Source organism: Mirounga leonina, unplaced genomic scaffold (assembly GCF_011800145.1).
Source record: "Mirounga leonina isolate KUSES-001 unplaced genomic scaffold, KU_Mleo_1.0 Mir_129, whole genome shotgun sequence".
Classification (NCBI taxonomy): domain Eukaryota; kingdom Metazoa; phylum Chordata; class Mammalia; order Carnivora; family Phocidae; genus Mirounga; species Mirounga leonina.
Window position 1 is genome coordinate 39,549,165 of NW_023270323.1, and position 17,991 is coordinate 39,567,155.

General features: G+C 33.8%; 1 protein-coding gene across 17 annotated transcripts in view; it reads right to left on the minus strand.

Moving 5' to 3' along the window:
• The window catches only part of FIP1L1 (factor interacting with PAPOLA and CPSF1), a 78,448-nt gene that overhangs the window by 31,295 nt on the left and 29,162 nt on the right, over positions 1-17,991 (minus strand). For 9 of the 17 annotated variants that reach the window (XM_035004987.1, XM_035004983.1, XM_035004984.1 and 6 more), the window contains 2 exons: positions 4,535-4,628; positions 2,694-2,850 (listed from right to left, as the gene is read on the minus strand). In XM_035004987.1, coding sequence (XP_034860878.1) covers positions 2,694-2,850; positions 4,535-4,628 — 251 coding nt within the window. Of the gene's footprint in view, positions 1-2,693; positions 2,851-4,534; positions 4,629-14,937; positions 15,046-17,991 lie in introns of all 17 variants that reach the window. The other 8 variants (XM_035004980.1, XM_035004975.1, XM_035004972.1 and 5 more) reach the window with 1 other exon arrangement.

Here is a 17,991-nt window from a genome sequence, read left to right on the forward strand (position 1 = left end):
TGACGCATCTGGGCAAAGTAAATTGAAAACCTTCTGGAAAAGATTCATCATTCGAGATGCCATTAAGAACATTCATGATTCATGGAGAAAGATCCAAATATCAACATAAACAGGAGTTTGGAAGAAGTGGATTCTGACCCTCATGGAGGACTTTGAGGGGTTCCAGACTTCAGTGGTGGAAGTAAGTACAGGTGTGGTGGAAATAACAAGAGAACCAGAGTGAGAAGTGGAGCCTGAAGACGTGACTGAATTGCTGCAAGCTCATGACAAAACATAACAGATGAGGGGTTGCTTCTCATGGATGAGCAAAAGAAAGTGGTTTCTTGACATGGAACCTACTCCTGGTGAAGATGCTGTGAAGACTGCTGAAATGGCAAAAAAAGGATTCAGAATATTACCTAAACTTAGTTGATAAAGCAGCAGCAGAGTTTCATAGGACTGACTTCACAGTCAGTAGAAGGAAGTTCTACTGTAGATAAGATGCTATCAAATAGCATCACTGCTACAGAGAAATCAATTGTTCATGAAAGGAAGACTCAATGGATGTGGCAAATTTCACTGTTGTCTTATTAAAAGAAATTGCCATAGCCACTCCAACCTTCAGCAACCACCATCCTGATCAGGCAGCAGTCACCAACATCAAGGCAAGACCCCAAGGTCAACAAAAGATTATGACTCACTTAAAGCTCAGATGGTGGTAAGCATTTTTTAGCAACAAGGTACTTTTTAATTAATGTATTAAGGTATTTTTAGACATAATGCTACTGCACACTCAACAGACTGCAGGAGAGTATAAACATAACTTTTATATGCACCGAGAAACCAAAATTTCATTTGATTCTTTTTATTGAGGTGGTCTAAAACTGTAATATCTCCGAGGTAAGCCTGTAAATAAATAACCTAAACAACAAAAAAAATAAGGAGTGTGACTCTACAGCATAATGCCATAGATAATCTGAACATTATTAAAAGGTATTATTACCCTTATAAACAGAAGTTATATGGCAAAGAAATGTAGTAGTCTTGTCATTTTGGAAAAAAGCGTGCTTCCAGATAATGCCAGTGCCTATAATCAATATCCTATAGAGCTTCTAAATATTCTTATACCAAAAAGGTATTTACTTCTTCACCATTTTTCATACCCTCTCTCTCACTCACACCACTTACTCTCTCACAACAGCTAGTGCTGACTATATAAACTGTTAGCAATCTGGGGATACACTATGTTAGCTAGTAATAAAAAAAAATTCTTTTAAATCACCTTTAATACCTAGTAAAGTTAAAGTAAGATTACCAAGCAATCTGGCATAACACTATTATCATACATTGATTATCTTTTAGTGTCATCAAATCAAGTATGTTCAGAATTAACTATTTCTACATTTTATCTTCAGTAGACAAAGGACTCATCTATGAATCACTAAGTCTTCATTCCATTCCCTTTTCCTTTGGTTAATTCTCACCATATGGAAGACCCAAGAGTCACGGGTCCAATTACAACTTCTGAAATGGTTTATGCTCCAGAACAAGAAATTCGTTGAATTTTAGAAATAATGTTGTGTGGAGTAAGCACCTCCAACCTATCCAGTCTTCTCTTTCCTCTGTTTTTGAGACAACACAGTCTCTAAAACCAGTCGTTTTTCATAATAATTCTCATCCTTTTTGAAGATGAAAGTGACAATGGAAGAGAATCAAAGGTGCTGTGGCTGTAGGTCCAATGCAACAGTTGACATTTAGAGACCAAGGATGAATACTAGAGGGAAGGACTACTCAGACCCTTTATTTGCCTAGGTACTCTGATCACAACTGGCACCTTAAAACAAGCATGGCTCTCTCGAAATGACTGAGTGGACATGGCTCTTTAGTATGAATTGATTTTATTACAAGAAAGCAAATTTTAGCATATCTCCCATGTGTAGTTATAATTAGGACCAGGAGCTAGTTTTTATCATTTACTATTGGCATTCTCTGTAGGAAGAAAGTTAATTATTATCTCAATCAATCTTGCTAGTTTCATTAAAAACTGATTAAGGGGAATAAATACTGGAAGCTTACTGGGAACAAAGTAACAAAGGCCACTGGATTAAGTTGAAAATATAAAATTTAGGGATTACTTGTGAATTTTTTCTATTGCCACCAATAAAATAATCAAAAGTGGCTCAAAATACGATAGAAATTTAATTTTCTGTCTTGTTTAAAAGAAGTAAGTACCAGGTACCTGGCACCCAGAAGCAGTCTCCTAAAATGAAATCAGTATACAAAGATGACCAGACTGAGATTTTCACTTCACAGGATATATTTTTTTAAACCTATTCCAATTCTAAAGTATCTCCAAAACTTTTTTCAAAACAAGTTAACATGGTTTACAATTCAATATGGATTTATCCGTAAACAATTAGCAACTTTAGTGATCACAATCATACTTTTAGATCACAATTTTAGCATCTGTCCATTCTTCTCTATTTTAGCATGTTCTCTTTGCTATGCTGAAATAGCACATATAGATCTGTTTCACTGTGAATCTATTGAAGATTTAACACAATAAGTTTCCTATCTATTATAATTTTAATGCAGTATAATCAATGAAGATTTTATTTTCAAATATATATTTTAACTGTTAGAATTAAAAATAAAAGAAACACTCGTGATTACTTTTTTTTTTCCCAAAATCAAATGTCTTATTTACTATTTACCTGGTGGTGGAATCAGAGGTGGAGCAGTGCTGACAGTTGGAGGAGGTGGAAGAAATGGAGGTGGAGGAAGGTGGGTGGGAGGAGCTCCTGGGGGGAAAAATGGAGGTGGTTTGCTAAAATTGTTGTCTACTTCAGTAGCAGATCTTTCAGAAAGGACCTAAAATTAAAGCACAGTTAATTTAAAAAATGAATAAATGTTCTTATCTAAGATTAAAAACTCAGTAAATTCATTTCATTTAATTTAAGAAATGAAGTAAAAAGTTTTATTCACATACACATACTTTGGGGAGATAGAAGTAATTTTTTCCATGTGTGTGATATGTGTGTATATATACAGATGTGAGTACACACACACACTTTTTAAGATGTCCATATATAAAGCCTAGAAAAAATGACTGAATCATTACCCCAAAAAAGTTAAGAAATAATTAATAAAAACATTCTAAACAAGTATACTTCTAAATTAAGTACTTTATAAATATAATGAGTATTATCTTTGCTACCCAACCAACCTACAGTACTCAAATTAAGGCAATGTAATCATTAGTCACAAATACCAGCATTAGGAAATTAACATGGCAGCAGAAACAGCTATCCATTGTAACTAGGGCTTGTCATTGTCAGGCTGCATGCATTAACAGGGTGCAAGTAAATAGGCAGCCAGATACATAAATAACTTTTTCATGTGAGTCTTGTAGCTTTAAAAAACCAGAGTTTATACTTGAAAAGTAAATGTATTTACAAAATACTGATCTGTATAAAGAGGTAAGGGACAGGCAGCAAACCTACAGAAGTGACACATAGAAATCTGGATTTTTGTTAAGGCTCTCTGGGGGATTCTGATATGCAAACACATTTGGGAAACAGCAGAAACAGGCAACATAATGTTGTGCATTTAATTTATACTTCTAAAATCTTTGCTGGCTAAAGGGTATCATTTAAACTTATAACCCCTCTTTTCATTAACTTTCCCTACATTTAAGTACAGTAATTTTTGTAATGCTTATGCTGATAAGCTATTTTTAAAGTAGGGAACAGAATGATTTTAAAAAATCATGGCATTTTAATGGTGGGGGAAAGAAGAGAGGGCTATCTTCCAGTTTAGAAATGATTTACCCTTAAACATTAAAGAAAAGCAGATTAATTTACTAAAAGTAATGAGAATCAAAACACTTTGACATTTTTTTTTAAGGTACTCAGGAAAAGGTAGTAATAAAAAACAGTAATGATCAAGCTAATAGCTGAGAGTCTCAGTTACTAAATTTCTAACTTGAATCCAAGTTACTAATATCTCCTTCATTCTTCCACTTGAAAACAAAGGAAATCTACTTCCTCCAAAAATGACACATTAAATTATAGTATATTCATATAATGAAACTATCATGAAGGAATTTTAAATATTTTTAAGAATATGGAAAATGAAAATAATTTAAAAAAAAAGATACACAAAAAATAAAAAGTATATCCTAATCTTGTTTGGTGACAAGCAAGAGATGTACCAGAGTGTGAAGAGTGGTTACCTTTAGATGCTAGAATTATTGGTGGTTTAATTTTCTTCTTTACACTTTTCCCAAATTTTCCCTTTTTTGGTCCAATTAACCTACATATTATGTTTACAGCAAAGAAAAAGAAATCTTACTAAGAAAGATCCAAAGATAATAAATTCTAATTGGAATAGCTTTTATAATAAAAGGGTGATTAATTCCGTATTTTAAATCTCTTGGTAGCACCTAAAATACTGAACATATAGCATAGCACTATAAATGTGTACTGAATAAATTAAATTAGAATATGGATATAATCCTTCAGCTTAAAAATTAATAATTTTTAAAATACGAAACCTGTATGTTGCTGTTTTCATTTGCCCGTCGCCTTCCTTCCACTCGGCTAATTGTTATAGTCTGACCAATTACATCAATTGCCCCAGGTAATCTCCTGTAACATAGAAATTGAATCAATTCAGTTTCACCTAATTAGATGTTTGAAAAATAACACAAATATTAGGTGAGAAATGAAATCTAAGACCTTTTGCAATGTACTTTAAAATAAAACCAGATCACAACACACATTAAAAAAAAAAACTTCACTAAGTTAGATCTCACTACTTTGTACTGGCATAAGAACTAAGCTTTAATAGTAAGCTGGAACCAATGTACCCAATGACGTCATGTTAAATTTAAGTATTTTTATAGGTTTTCCTTTAAATTTACTATTTTTTAATAGTCTCCAACTAAATTTATCTTTGTGGAATTGAATCAGGTAGCAAATGCTAAGCAAATGGAAATAAAATTTTTTGGCTGCTATAATTATAAAATGTAATAGTTCTATTACAGAAACTTAAAAAATTCCCCCAAGAGACTTGAAAAGAAATAATGCTCATTTTGATACATTGTATTTTTCTTAGTGATTTATTCCAAGCATTAGAAAGCATAAAATGGGATCCAGTTTTCCATTTCTGATAACTTGCCTTTAAATAGAAAATTTTAAATATTTAAATGCCTGCCCCACTCCAATTGTATTTATAATCCATTAAAGTACATGAGTAGATGGAAAAATAGTCTACCACAAAATGATGCTACAAATTTAATTTGGAGAAGCTAGTAAGTTAAATTTTAAAAAATAATGTTAAAAACCAGTTAGTAGTTAAGGATTTTATTAAAGTATATATGCTTAATAAGATACAGAAGTCACTTGAAGGAAGAGGCAATGAAAAATGGATGTAAATTCGATGAGTTTCTCTTCATCTCTATTTCAGTTCTGAACAATTCTGCCTTTAAAAACTTCAGAGAAGTAAAACCATCAAAGTACCATGGATCCTTCCACAATCACCACAGTTAGGTTCCTGAAACAACTAATAACAGCTACTATTTGTTGAATGTCTACACATTGTACCTAAACCTCACAATAAGCCTTCACTTAACAAATTACTGTACACTTGTTAAGATGTTAAAGCTAGGGCTCATAGTGATGTAAATGGCAAAACTAACTTTCAAATCTGAGTCTTTCAGATTCCAAAGCATACAGACCCCTTCCCTTGAGCTATGCTGCCTCCTAGCAAGATAACTCATTTCTGAGACATTTAAGACTTCTGAAAATCAAGAACTGGTCTAAGTTTGCCTCAAGTGAACCTTGAGAAGCCCCATAAATAATTTTATGCTCACAAAAACAAAGATAACCCTATAAAAGTACATAATAGCATTTGAAATGTCTTCAACTACACAGTCCATTCCTACTTATCATCTTTCCCACTTCAGACTTCTGTTCTATATAATTCTAAAAGAACTTTTTTTTTTTTTTTTTTTAAAGTTCACGCTTTTCTGATTTTATGCCCAGGTCATTGACTTCCCAGATTTCCTCATGATCTCAAAGAGAAAAAGTGATTTTTAACTTAACTCATACCCTTCGATATAGCTGGGAACTATCCTAGTATTCACACATGAGAAAAATCCAAATACCTCAGACATAAAACAAATATTGCTCCAATTTTTCCCCTTAAAACAATTACAAAACTATAACCACTGTAACTTCATTATCAAAGCAGATGCCATGATCCCTCGGATATCTACACACATCTCAGATTGCAACATCCTGACAGATATAGGTATGTATCCTGAGGCCACAATTTCCCTCACCTTTTATTGCTACCTAGACTTCATTGTAAAAATCTTTACCTCTACTATTTCCTTTTCCACTCTTTTCTATTCCTGACTGCAGCATTCTCCCCTCTCCATCTTTTAAAATTTATTTCCCTCAAGAACAAATTCTCACAAATATATTTGGATTTGCAATGTCTCCAAATTGTTAAAGTAGCAAAACTTAAATCTAGATCTAACAGTCTAATGTCTGTTCCCAAATGAAAGACCTCTATATACCATGGATTTCTAAAGACTTCTGCTTTCAAAAATTCTGGGACAAGATAATGTTGGCAGGGATGTGGAGAAAGGGGAACCCTCCTACACTGTTGGTGGGAATGCAAGCTGGTGCAGCCACTCTGGAGAACAGTATGGAGGTTCCTCAAAAAGTTGAAAATAGAGCTACCCTATGACCCAGCAATTGCACTACTGGGTATTTACCCCAAAGATACAAATGTAGGGATCTGAAGGGGTATGTGCACCCCGATGTTTATAGCAGCAATGTCCACAATAGCCAAACTATGGAAAGAGTCAAGATGTCCATCGACAGATGAATGGATAAAGAAGATGGGGTATATAGATACAATGGAATATCATGCAGCCATCAAAAGGAATGAGATCTTGCCATTTGCAACGACGTGGATGGAACTGGAGGGTCTTATGCTGAGCGAAGTAAGTCAATCAGAGAAAGACATGTATCATATGACCTCACTGATATGAAGAATTCTTAATCTCAGGAAACTGAGGGTTGCTGGAGTGGTGGGGGGTGGGAGGGATGGGGTGGCTGGGTGACAGACATTGGGGAGGGTATGTGCTATGGTGAGTGCTATGAATTGTGCAAGACTGTTGAATCACGATCTGTACCTCTGAAACAAATAATACAATATATGTTAAAAAAAAAAAAGATAGCAGGAGGGGAAGAATAAAGGGGGGGAATTGGAGGGGGAGACGAACCATGAGAGACGATGGACTCTGAAAAACAAACTGAGGGTTCTAGAGGGGAGGGGGGTGGGAGGATGAGTTAGACTGGTGATGGGTATTAAAGAGGGCACGTTCTGCATGGAGCACTGGGTGTTATGCACAAACAATGAATCATGGAATACTACATCAAAAACTAATGATGTAATGTAGGGGATTAACATAAGAATTAAAAAAAACCCAAAAAACTCATGATGTAATGTATGGTGGTTAACGTTAACAATAAAAAATTAAAAAAAAATTCTGGGACACATGAGAGTACTCATTTCTTAAAGTTTACCTTAAATATGGTCAGAGAAGTCTAATTTTTCAACTTTAAATGGATTAATCACTGAAGATTCAAAGTGGCAAATACTAAGTTTCAAAAAATATACACATGGAAAATCAGCCTTAACAAATGTGCATCAGTAGAGGGGATCCAGAAGACTGCAATTTCTTACATTTCCACAATAATAACACCTATTTGTCCAGGGATTTTTACCACACAAACCGATTTACCTTAAATTAATCAGAAATGTGAAGTTTACCATTTTGTTCAGAAATTCTTATGACAAGATACATAAGCATATACCAAAGTAACAAAAAGTACATAATATTTAACAGAGATGAGTACCAAGCGATGTTATTTTGATGCCACATTATGAAAAATGATGTTGAACCATATTATTCTGAAAATGTTTAATGAACCACTTTTTATTTCAATGCATAAAAAGATTTAGTAGAGCTTCACTATGAGTAGCTACTGTACCTTGAGTTTCCACATAGCACAAGTTTACCTGGGCTTACTTACACATTTGTTCAATAAGGCAGATAGCTAATGTAGCTATCAAGATTCTCTTCTCTATATTGGACAGTAAAAAGCTGAAGAGACAGAAACTAACCACAATGGATAGCTGAAGTCTCATTAAGCTACAAGATTAATACAGGCAGTGGATGCTCAGAAGAGTCTCTACCTTTCATGAATATGAAAATATCTCTGAAATTGTAATGGAATTAAATTGACATATTTTGGTGATTCTGATGTAAGCTGCTTACAAAGATACAACAAAAACTTTAAAAGTGACAAAATTAGGGCCAAGACACAGAATTAGTTATTAATCTTTTGTCACAAATCTATCTCTGAGCTTCTCATTTTTTAACAGCCAAAATAAAGGACACAATTAATAACAAAAGTCTTTTGATGTATGTAAGATAAAAACAAAGCATTAGCTCTAAAGATGGCACTTCCTGATAATAACAGCTAGTGTTTACTAAGCACCTATTGTGTGCTAGGAAAGCACTGTTCTTAGCACTTTATATGCATTTACTCTTCATAATAACCCTATGATGTAGCAACTATTATTCCCATTCTACAGATGAAAATAAAGAGAAAAAAATTTCTCCTCTGAGTCCATGTTAAGAGAAAGTATGATAGAGTACTGTAGTTTTCAAACATTTCTGACCCCAAAATATAGTTATTTAAGAAACACATTTTGCACAGCAATCCAGTACCCACATATAAAAAACTGAGTTTCATGAAAAAATACTTACTTACACTTACTATAAAGGAAAGAGTAACATTAAAATCAAACATGATTTATTAGTATTAAATATCACACACAAAAAAGCAAAATAAACAATACAAAACCATGAAATATTTGGTGGTTGAGACCATGAAATTGCTTTCACACCTGTCACTAATGGACTGCAATCTCATGCTGTTAAAAACACTGAAATAGGGACAAAGTCTCCAATATTACTACAATGAAAACATAAGTGAATTTCACAAAGCCGTTTCTCAAAATGTTCCTCAATACCGGCTGAAGTGTAACAATGCACAGTTCAATAAAAGTAATTTAATTAGGTGGAGCCAAACAGTGTTGTCTGAGTACATGCGCTCTTGACGAAGGCTTGATCTAAGGATTTAACCATACTTTTTTTTAAAAAGATGTATTTTTGAGAGACAGGGAGAGAGAGCATGAGTGGGGGAAGAGGCAGAGGGAGAAGCAGACTCCCTAATGAGCAGGGAGCCCAACGAAGGCCTCGATCCCAGGACCCTGAGATCATGACCTGAGGTGAAGGAAGACGCTTAACCGACTGAGCCATCCAAGCTCCCGGATTTAACTGTACTTTCGAGCAAGAATCCTTAACTAGCATACATGGGATACTGAGGGAACAGGAGGTTCCTCAACTTAAATATATGCATGTGTATAAATGTATTTTTCAGGCAGAAGAGTTCACAGTTTGCAGCGAATTTTCAAAGGAGTTACTGCTTCAAAGTTCAGAACCACTACTGTAAAACAATAAATGAATCAAATACCCTTGAAGTAATCTATGAATGTTTTTTTTTCTCACAACAGAGCTCCTAATAAGAACTGTGCAGCAAGAGCAATAGTTCAAGGATTCATTTTCCAGGAAAAAACCTAGACGTGACTATTAAATATTCCCAAGTTAAGACAGATGAACTAGTATCATTGTCTAACTCAGGTCATATAGCTAAATAGATGCCTGTAACAATTCTGCATGGAAATTGGTATAACATCTTTTAAGCTACTTTAGGAAAGAAATAAGCCTTGAAAGACATGTAGAATGGATTTAGCCATATAGGATGGGGAGGGAGTACATTAATTTTAAATGAAGGGAAGAACATGAGCAGAGAAAGTATGTACGGAAAATAACATGTGGAGGAATTCCAATTTCCAGTTTGGCAAATACACTATCTACCAATCTGTTTGCAACAGAAACAGCATGACACACCTTTGATACTGGCTACCAACAAAAAGACTTTCAAAGAAGCAGAAAATATAAATTAAATGAGACTCACACAAAAGAAAGAGCTCTACAAGGCATAAAATGCTATGCAAACATCAGTTCCACCCTATTAATCTATCATTTTTACCTCATATTCCAAGGTGGTCACTAAATATTTGATTATTAATCAATTAATAATCTTTATGCCAAACCAGAATCCCATTTCTCAATCAGTGGTTCTCAATGCTTCCTACACATCAGAAACATCTGGGAGCTTTTAAGAATCCCAATGCCCAGAGTGCACACCAGACTATTTAATTCGGTCTCTAGGGCCTAAGCATCCATAATTTAAAAAAAAAAAAAAATTTTTTTTTTAAATGCTTTATTTATTTATTCATGAAAGTCAGAGAGAGAGAGAGAGAGGCAGAAGCAGAGTGAGAAGCAGGCTCCCCGCGGAGCAGGGAGCCCGATGCGGGGCTCGATCCCAGGACCCTGGGATCATGACCTGAGCCGAAGGCAGTCGCTTAACCATCTGAGCCACCCAGGCGCCCCAGCATCCATAATTTTTTGAAGCTCCCCAGGTAATTCCAATACACAGCCAAAGTTGAGGACTACAACTAAAGGCATGCTCAAGGAAGACACATACATTGTATTTTCTTCTAGAAAGAATTTAAAGTAGTTGATAAAAATTAATACTTAACTCTTATTACTCAATAAATATAAAGCAATACATACCAAGGCCTGATAATTAAGGTAAGGCTGTCATCCACTGCATATATATTTTTATACTGATATTTTCAGTTTTGTGGAGTCACACAGTACTGCCTCTATACTTTTTCTTTTACCTTCACAAGCACAAGAATAATTTTGTGTACAACGTATATAGTTTATAAAGAAAACTTAATGTATTCTATTTTTCAGTGAAGATTAATCAAAAATGCTGTCTTGAAAAATAATATATGTCCAAAATAAAAATCACAGAATTTACAACTGTTTTCAGAGCATGTATTGTCTATCAGTACTATCATTAAAGAGACTACGGTGGGAGCAGAGATCCAAAGGGAACTAACACTTACTGGGTGCCCTGCAATAGGTGCTTTTGCAGCCACAGAAACCATTTAATCCGCAAGTACTCGGTGTAAGTCCAATTAGTTTCACTTTCATAGATATGGAAAAGGCTCTTTTGTGAAGTAAAGTGCCAGTACCAAGAGTCATGTTAGTTATGAGTACTTCTACAGTTAGTTAAGTCTACTTCTACACAAGTGTTTGCTAATTTTGGGGGGCCTAAATTTTTTAAATGTTGTTACTTTTTTAAACTATCTTAAAAACAAAAAACCTTAAAGGCTTAAAGGTGAACTATGCTAAAATTTGATTCACTAGAGGACATGAATGTGTTCATTAGGGAAGCCAAATTTACTCACTTTTGTGCAGAGCTTGAAATAAAGGTTTACCTGCCATATTTATGTTTAATTTCATTTTTTAAATATAGGAAAAGATACCATTCTACAGGGAATCTTTTAAAATAAAGGCCTTCATATGTCCAATCATAGAAAATCTTACAAGGTACATAATACAGCAACACACATTCAGAGTGCCCGGTCAAATGCCATGAAGGTACAGGTACAGCTTTTCAGTACATTATTTCATCAAGACATAAGTAGTAGTGCAAGAACAAATGAAGAGGTCAATCTTAGACTGAATGTCCATTTAACATCCAGTTTTATTGTAGTTTTACGTTTGTCTGTTGTAAGAAATGCAAGCAGGTTTAAATATTTTAGTGATTCTACATTAAGCAATTTTTACTATTCCTCTTTCAAGAGTCTAAATCTAAGTTAAAAAGCATTAATATTAAAAAACAAGCTTAATAAGACAACCTAGAATTTGAAACTAATTACCCGACAAAATTTGGTATTATAAAATGGAAACAAAACACACAAATAAACTGGACATTAGGATAAGATTACAGCAATCATCCATATTGCCAATTTCAATTTTCTGTGTTCATTAAAACTGCTTTATTCTTCTAATTGGCTTAGTGTCACAAATCTGAATTTATAAAACAAACTCGTACCAATAAAATGTCCTTGTTACATAGATATAGTTAGCCTGAAGAGTACTATTAACCAAGGTTGGAAGAACACTATGTTATATAAATTAATAGGACACACATGAGATAAGAAGTCTGAGTCTCCAAATAACTTTTAAAAAAGGATTGCAACCACTGTTTAATTGCTCATTACAAAGAGATTTAAGCCATGTTTCAAAAAACCCCTACATTTCTCAGTTATGTTAACTCCAAGAGCTAGCATCTCATTTTTTATAAGCGTGTATTATGTATGTGTCCATATATATACATGCACACGTACAACCAGAGAACAACAGCTTTTATCTAGAGTTTTCTTCTTTTGAATTTTCAAAAGCACAAAATACACATTGAAAATAGTGTCAAATTTCCTACTACCTACATTCCCTGAGACTAATCACAAAGTCAGAATGGGAGCTCTCTGTGTTTCCAAAGCATCTTTTTTGGGGGGTGGGGGTGGGGGAGTAATAGTATCAACACTGAGATGTATCATTTTCAGTTATGAGAACTAATATTTTCTCTATAAACTAATTATCTTATGTCAAGAAATAAACCATTATATCAAAAGCACAATTATTTTAAAAAGTTCTGTCAAATAACTGATATAAAAAGGAATTTCAGATACTGAAATAGTAGCAAAAGAAACATATATAAAGTTTTAAGTTGCATTAAAAATAAGTGATTTAAGTATTTCTATGCTTTTGCTTATGAAAATCAACCTGCCTTAACTGCAGGTACTAAAAGGCAGAAAACCAGGAATTCTAGCCCTGACTTTAATTAGCCATAAATTCAGGCAAATTCCTTACTTTCTCAGATCTCCTTTTCCATGTAAACCAGGGACTAGCCAGAAAATAATTTCATGATTAAAAGTGCCTTCCTGATAACACAGTCGAGCCTGTCATGTTAAAAATGTAGAAACAGAGGCCTAGAGATTTTTAGGGAACTATCCTAAATTCACAAAGACAAAACCAAACCTAATGTTCAAATCCAGTACTTATGCCATGAAACTGCTGTAAGTTTAAGAAGTAGTTATTCTTGGGCGCCTGGGTGGCTCAGTTGGTTAAGCGACTGCCTTCGGCTCAGGTCATGATCCTGGAGTCCCGGGATCGAGTCCCGCATCGGGCTCCCTGCTCGGCAGGGAGTCTGCTTTGCCCTCCGACCCTATCCCCTCTCATGTGTTCTCTCTCTCAAATCAATAAATAAAATCTTTAAAAAAAAAAAAAAAGTAGTTATTCTTTATCTACAAAGATGGCTACTGATTCAACAACAGAACAATGAAAATGAAAGCTCTTATCGCCTGGCCCTTTTGGGATCAATAAACAGGCTGTCCAGATTACTGGCCAGGTTAAATATAAATCTAAGAGTTCTCTATGTACTGTATGCTATAATGACCAATTATTATACAGAAATTATATTATTAGCACTCCTGTTAAACTTTGAAGTTTCACAGAAATATTAAAAGTGAAAAGATTCATAGACTCCACTCCACACTTATCAGATCTAACTTTATTTAAAATAACTCTTGAAATTTCTACTGGTGCTTCAAGAATTCTAGTCTTAAAAACTAAGATCAATATCCTATAATACTATGGAAAATGTCAATGAGTACACTTTAAAATATAAGATACGCAAATTTTCATTTTATACCGTTAAAGCAACACATGGAACTGAGACTATCCTAAGAATATAGATAATATATTTCTATCTGCTCAATTATATATTTGAGATGAATAGCCACTTTTGAGAATGACTAACCTTATTCTCTCCTAACAAGAGATCCTATCAAAACCAAGCAGATTAGAAATTCTTACTATTCATGAAGAATATATAATAAAGACCCCAAAGAAAAGGAAATCTAAGAAAATGAAATACTGGTATGTTTCCTCCCTTTGCTTTTCTTTTAGTTATTATGATCAAAGATATCTGATCATAACTTATATATCTGAATGAAAATATTTAAAGGCACATTAATATAGCATCAACCTGCCTAGGAAGAAAGCTTGAAATGCTGTAATGAAACAAAACAAAAAATCACCCCCATACCATCACTGTTTAAAACTTTAAATGGCAAATTAGGGAAGTACCTAAGTCTACATTTCCAAGTCAAGCAAACTGTTAATTGCTCAGACTGATTACTATTTGCAATGCACTGTCATATCTAACATATCTGCTTCTCACTACATCTCTTGGGGTAGAAATTATTATTCCCATGTTACAGGCTCAGAGAGTATACAGTACCCATCCAAGGCTGCATGCTTTGTAACTCTAAGATTCAGAACACAAACCAGAATTCTGCAGAGGGGAGTAAAAGCAGGAGTAAAAGCATAGGAACAACAAAGGAGATGGTACTTCCTAAGACACGTGCTAGACTCAGTGAAATGGCTGCTTTACGCACCGTAGTTGATATAAAACATTTGGAAAGATTCAGTGCAGTTCAATTTTAGAGGTTCTAAATACTAGCTCAGAAGGCTAAATTTTATTCAATAAATAATGAGAAACACCCAGGGATTTAATAAGGTGTGATATGAGAAAGAATTAAACCTGCAGCAGTAGGGAGAAAAAAACATTTATTGAGGTCCCATTAGCATGGTTCCATGCAATTTATAATGTATTATAAAAAGCCAGAGAGACGATAGGCAAAGTGTGAGGTGACAGGGCCTGACATATGATTTTTAAAACCCTCAATTTCTCTAACTAAAAAGCTAATTGAGGGGGTAAAAATATGGTACAATCTAATCAAAGTTTATTAACTTATTACTAGACAAAACAACACTGATGATCTAAACATCAGGGAGTAGCCAATGTTTAAAAACAGCCTTACCTTAGGTCAGGTGATTCGGCCCTCCCATACCGGTCCTGCCACTTCCCAACGCTGGAATTGGCTTTTCTGGAGGCAGTACTTGTCTGAGACTGAGAAGAGGTGCTGTTTCTGGTGAGATAAATTTTCTATGTTTTTTCTTACATATTGTTGTCTCTGACCCCCCTTGTTCTGACTTTTTTTTCTTTTCTTTGACATGCTTTGTCTAAAGTCCTTTAGCATGTTCCTGCTGTATCATTCTCTCCAAGGCTCTGTGGTACTAAAACTGCTAATAGGTACTTAAATATAAATGTGCTATCAACATTTTATTAACTCGAGAATATTTTTAGAGATCTTTTTCAAAATAATATGATGTCAAAATGCAAAATAAGAACCAAGGGCTTATCAGGTTATACTATATTTATCAAGAAATAACTTCCCGTACTTTTATGAATAACATTAACTTCTATGGTTTCACAAAACCTTATTCAAAACTTTGGTATTTCTTTCCCTATATTCTTTCAATAACAGGTACAAATAGTGTACCAGCTAACAGTAACTCTCTGATGTGTTTTATAAAAACCCACATTTTATATATTTCATAAAAATTCCATTTCAAAATAACTCTTCCAAAATAAAATTCAAAAGAAAGTTCATTTTATCCATAGTGACCTACTCCATAAAAAGTTCAGCTGTTTACACTCTTGCCAGTCCTTTAAAGTACTAATAAGACACTCTTTCAATAGGAAAATTTTTCTATAGGAAAAATAGATATGTTTATGTATCCGCTTATTTATGTAAAAAGAAACACAGGAAGAATAAACCAGAAACTAGATAAAATGAAGTTAATTATTAACAGGAGTGAAAGAAATTGGGGAAAGAGTGATAAATCTGAGTATACTTGGAACTCTGTTAAATGTTTTATATATGCAAAAAATAAATCAATAAACATGGAGAAAAAGAAAAGCTAAATACAAACAAACAATAGATCAAATTATATGATTAACCACTCTGAAGGAAACTTCTGAATATTTTGACTATATACCCTCAGCCTGGAGAAAAAAAAAAAAGAAAGAAAAAGAAAAAAAGAATTCCAAAGAAATCTTGAATTCTACTTAATAGGTTTGGTTTCTGTAATGGCAGGTGAAGTCCTAATCTATTCTGTATGTATTTTAGAATTAAACAAGTAAGTACATACACTGAAGTTGTTGGGAACTAGGTTCTCAATGCAGTTAAAATGGTAAATGATGCAAGATGGAAAAAGGAAGGGGAAGTAGAAACCTGTGGTGTCAAAATGTGAAATAAAAGAAACATGATGACTGCATGACTAAAATTATACATAAGGCAATTTAATACTGAAATTGCTTGTTTTCTCCCAGCTGAAAAAGCCTAGAAACTGACACTCCAACAGCAATGAGCGAACTGGTGCCAAGATCTTGGTTTGTACTCATCATTTCCCACTAAAAGGCATCAAGGTGCTTTCAAGAAATGGTTGCTTTCAGGGAGGGGCAAAGAAAGCACAAGATAAGCCTGGAACATCTGATAAAGCTAGAAAGTAAAAAAAATCCTCAAAAAAAAAAATGCTGGGGAAAAATCAAAAGGTCACAGGAGCCACTCTGAAGAGGCTGCCACAGAACAAGTCTGGAACAATCTCAGCATCAATATGAATTACAGTATATATAAGTCGTATATATAGTTTATATACTACATATACAAATAAATCATATTTATAAACCACAAACACTCTCTCACACCTAAAATAAAAACCAATGAGTCTAGTTGATAATAAATAAGAGGAGGAGGTGGGAAAGCTCATTTTTAAAGGAGAATGCCAACTAATTAATGTAAGAAAAATAACAGAGTTAGATAATCACTATTTTACAGCCATTATAGTAGTAATGGGAGAATGCAAAAATCATCAATGGATACTAAAATTCTTGGGAAGTTTAAAAAGAAATAGGATAGATACAGTCTCCTCACAGATTATTTATTAAATACAAAGAGTAAAAACAGTAACTTTGCAGTGCAGAAACCCAATGAACACCATCACAACTAAATGATTAAAGCTATCATCACTAACAATGGGGCAAAATGACATCATGTACCTCTAGGCTGATGCACGGAGAACACAACATCACTTACGTAGTTTCCTGCCTAAAAAGCAAAACCTGAATCCAATAAAAAGGAAACATAAGGCAAACTCAGACTGAGGGATGATTTACAAAACAACTGGACTGTACTCATCAAAATCCAGAGTCAACAAATACAAAGGATGTCTGAGAAACTGTCTCAGATTAAAGAATAAAGAGATAAAAGAGTTAATTATAATGGATGATCCTGGACTGAGTCCTAAATCAAGAAAAGAACTTCCATGAAAGACATTATTGAAATAATTAGCTAAATTTATGGTTTGTGTATTAACGTACTGGCTCATTATTAGATTTTCTCACTTTCATAACTGTGTCCTATGATTATATAACAGAATGTCCTTGTTCTTACATGCTGAAGAATTTAGAGTTTGAAGGGGCATGATGTTCATAATTAATAAATGGTTCAAAAAGGAAAATATTTTGGGGAAATTATAAAGCAAATATGGCCAAATGTTAACAACTGGAGAATCTGGATGAAAAATACATGAGTGCTCAGCTTGTGAAAATTTATCAAGCTGTACATTCTTGACATAATATGAAAACTTTTAAAGATTAAAACATTCTGATATATTAAATATTAACATTTTACTTAAGTATGCCAATTTGCTGGGCAATACAGAAAGTTAGAAACCAAGCATTTCTACCGATAAAGTACAAAGAACCAATAAAAAAAAGGTCTGTGCAAACATACCAACACTCATCTACACATTAATAAGGCAATCTAAGATTTTTAACAAAGGAAATACAGTAGTAAGGTCAGCAGTACAGTTCATTACTATTTGTTGTGTAGTCTCTATTATGCCTTAAGTGACATTCCTGTCTTCTCCCTAAAGTCAAAAAATTTTACTTTCTAACATGTCTAATTTCCATAAATACAAAGACTAAAACAGAAAAAAACACAAATATTTAGGGAAATACTTCACAATGA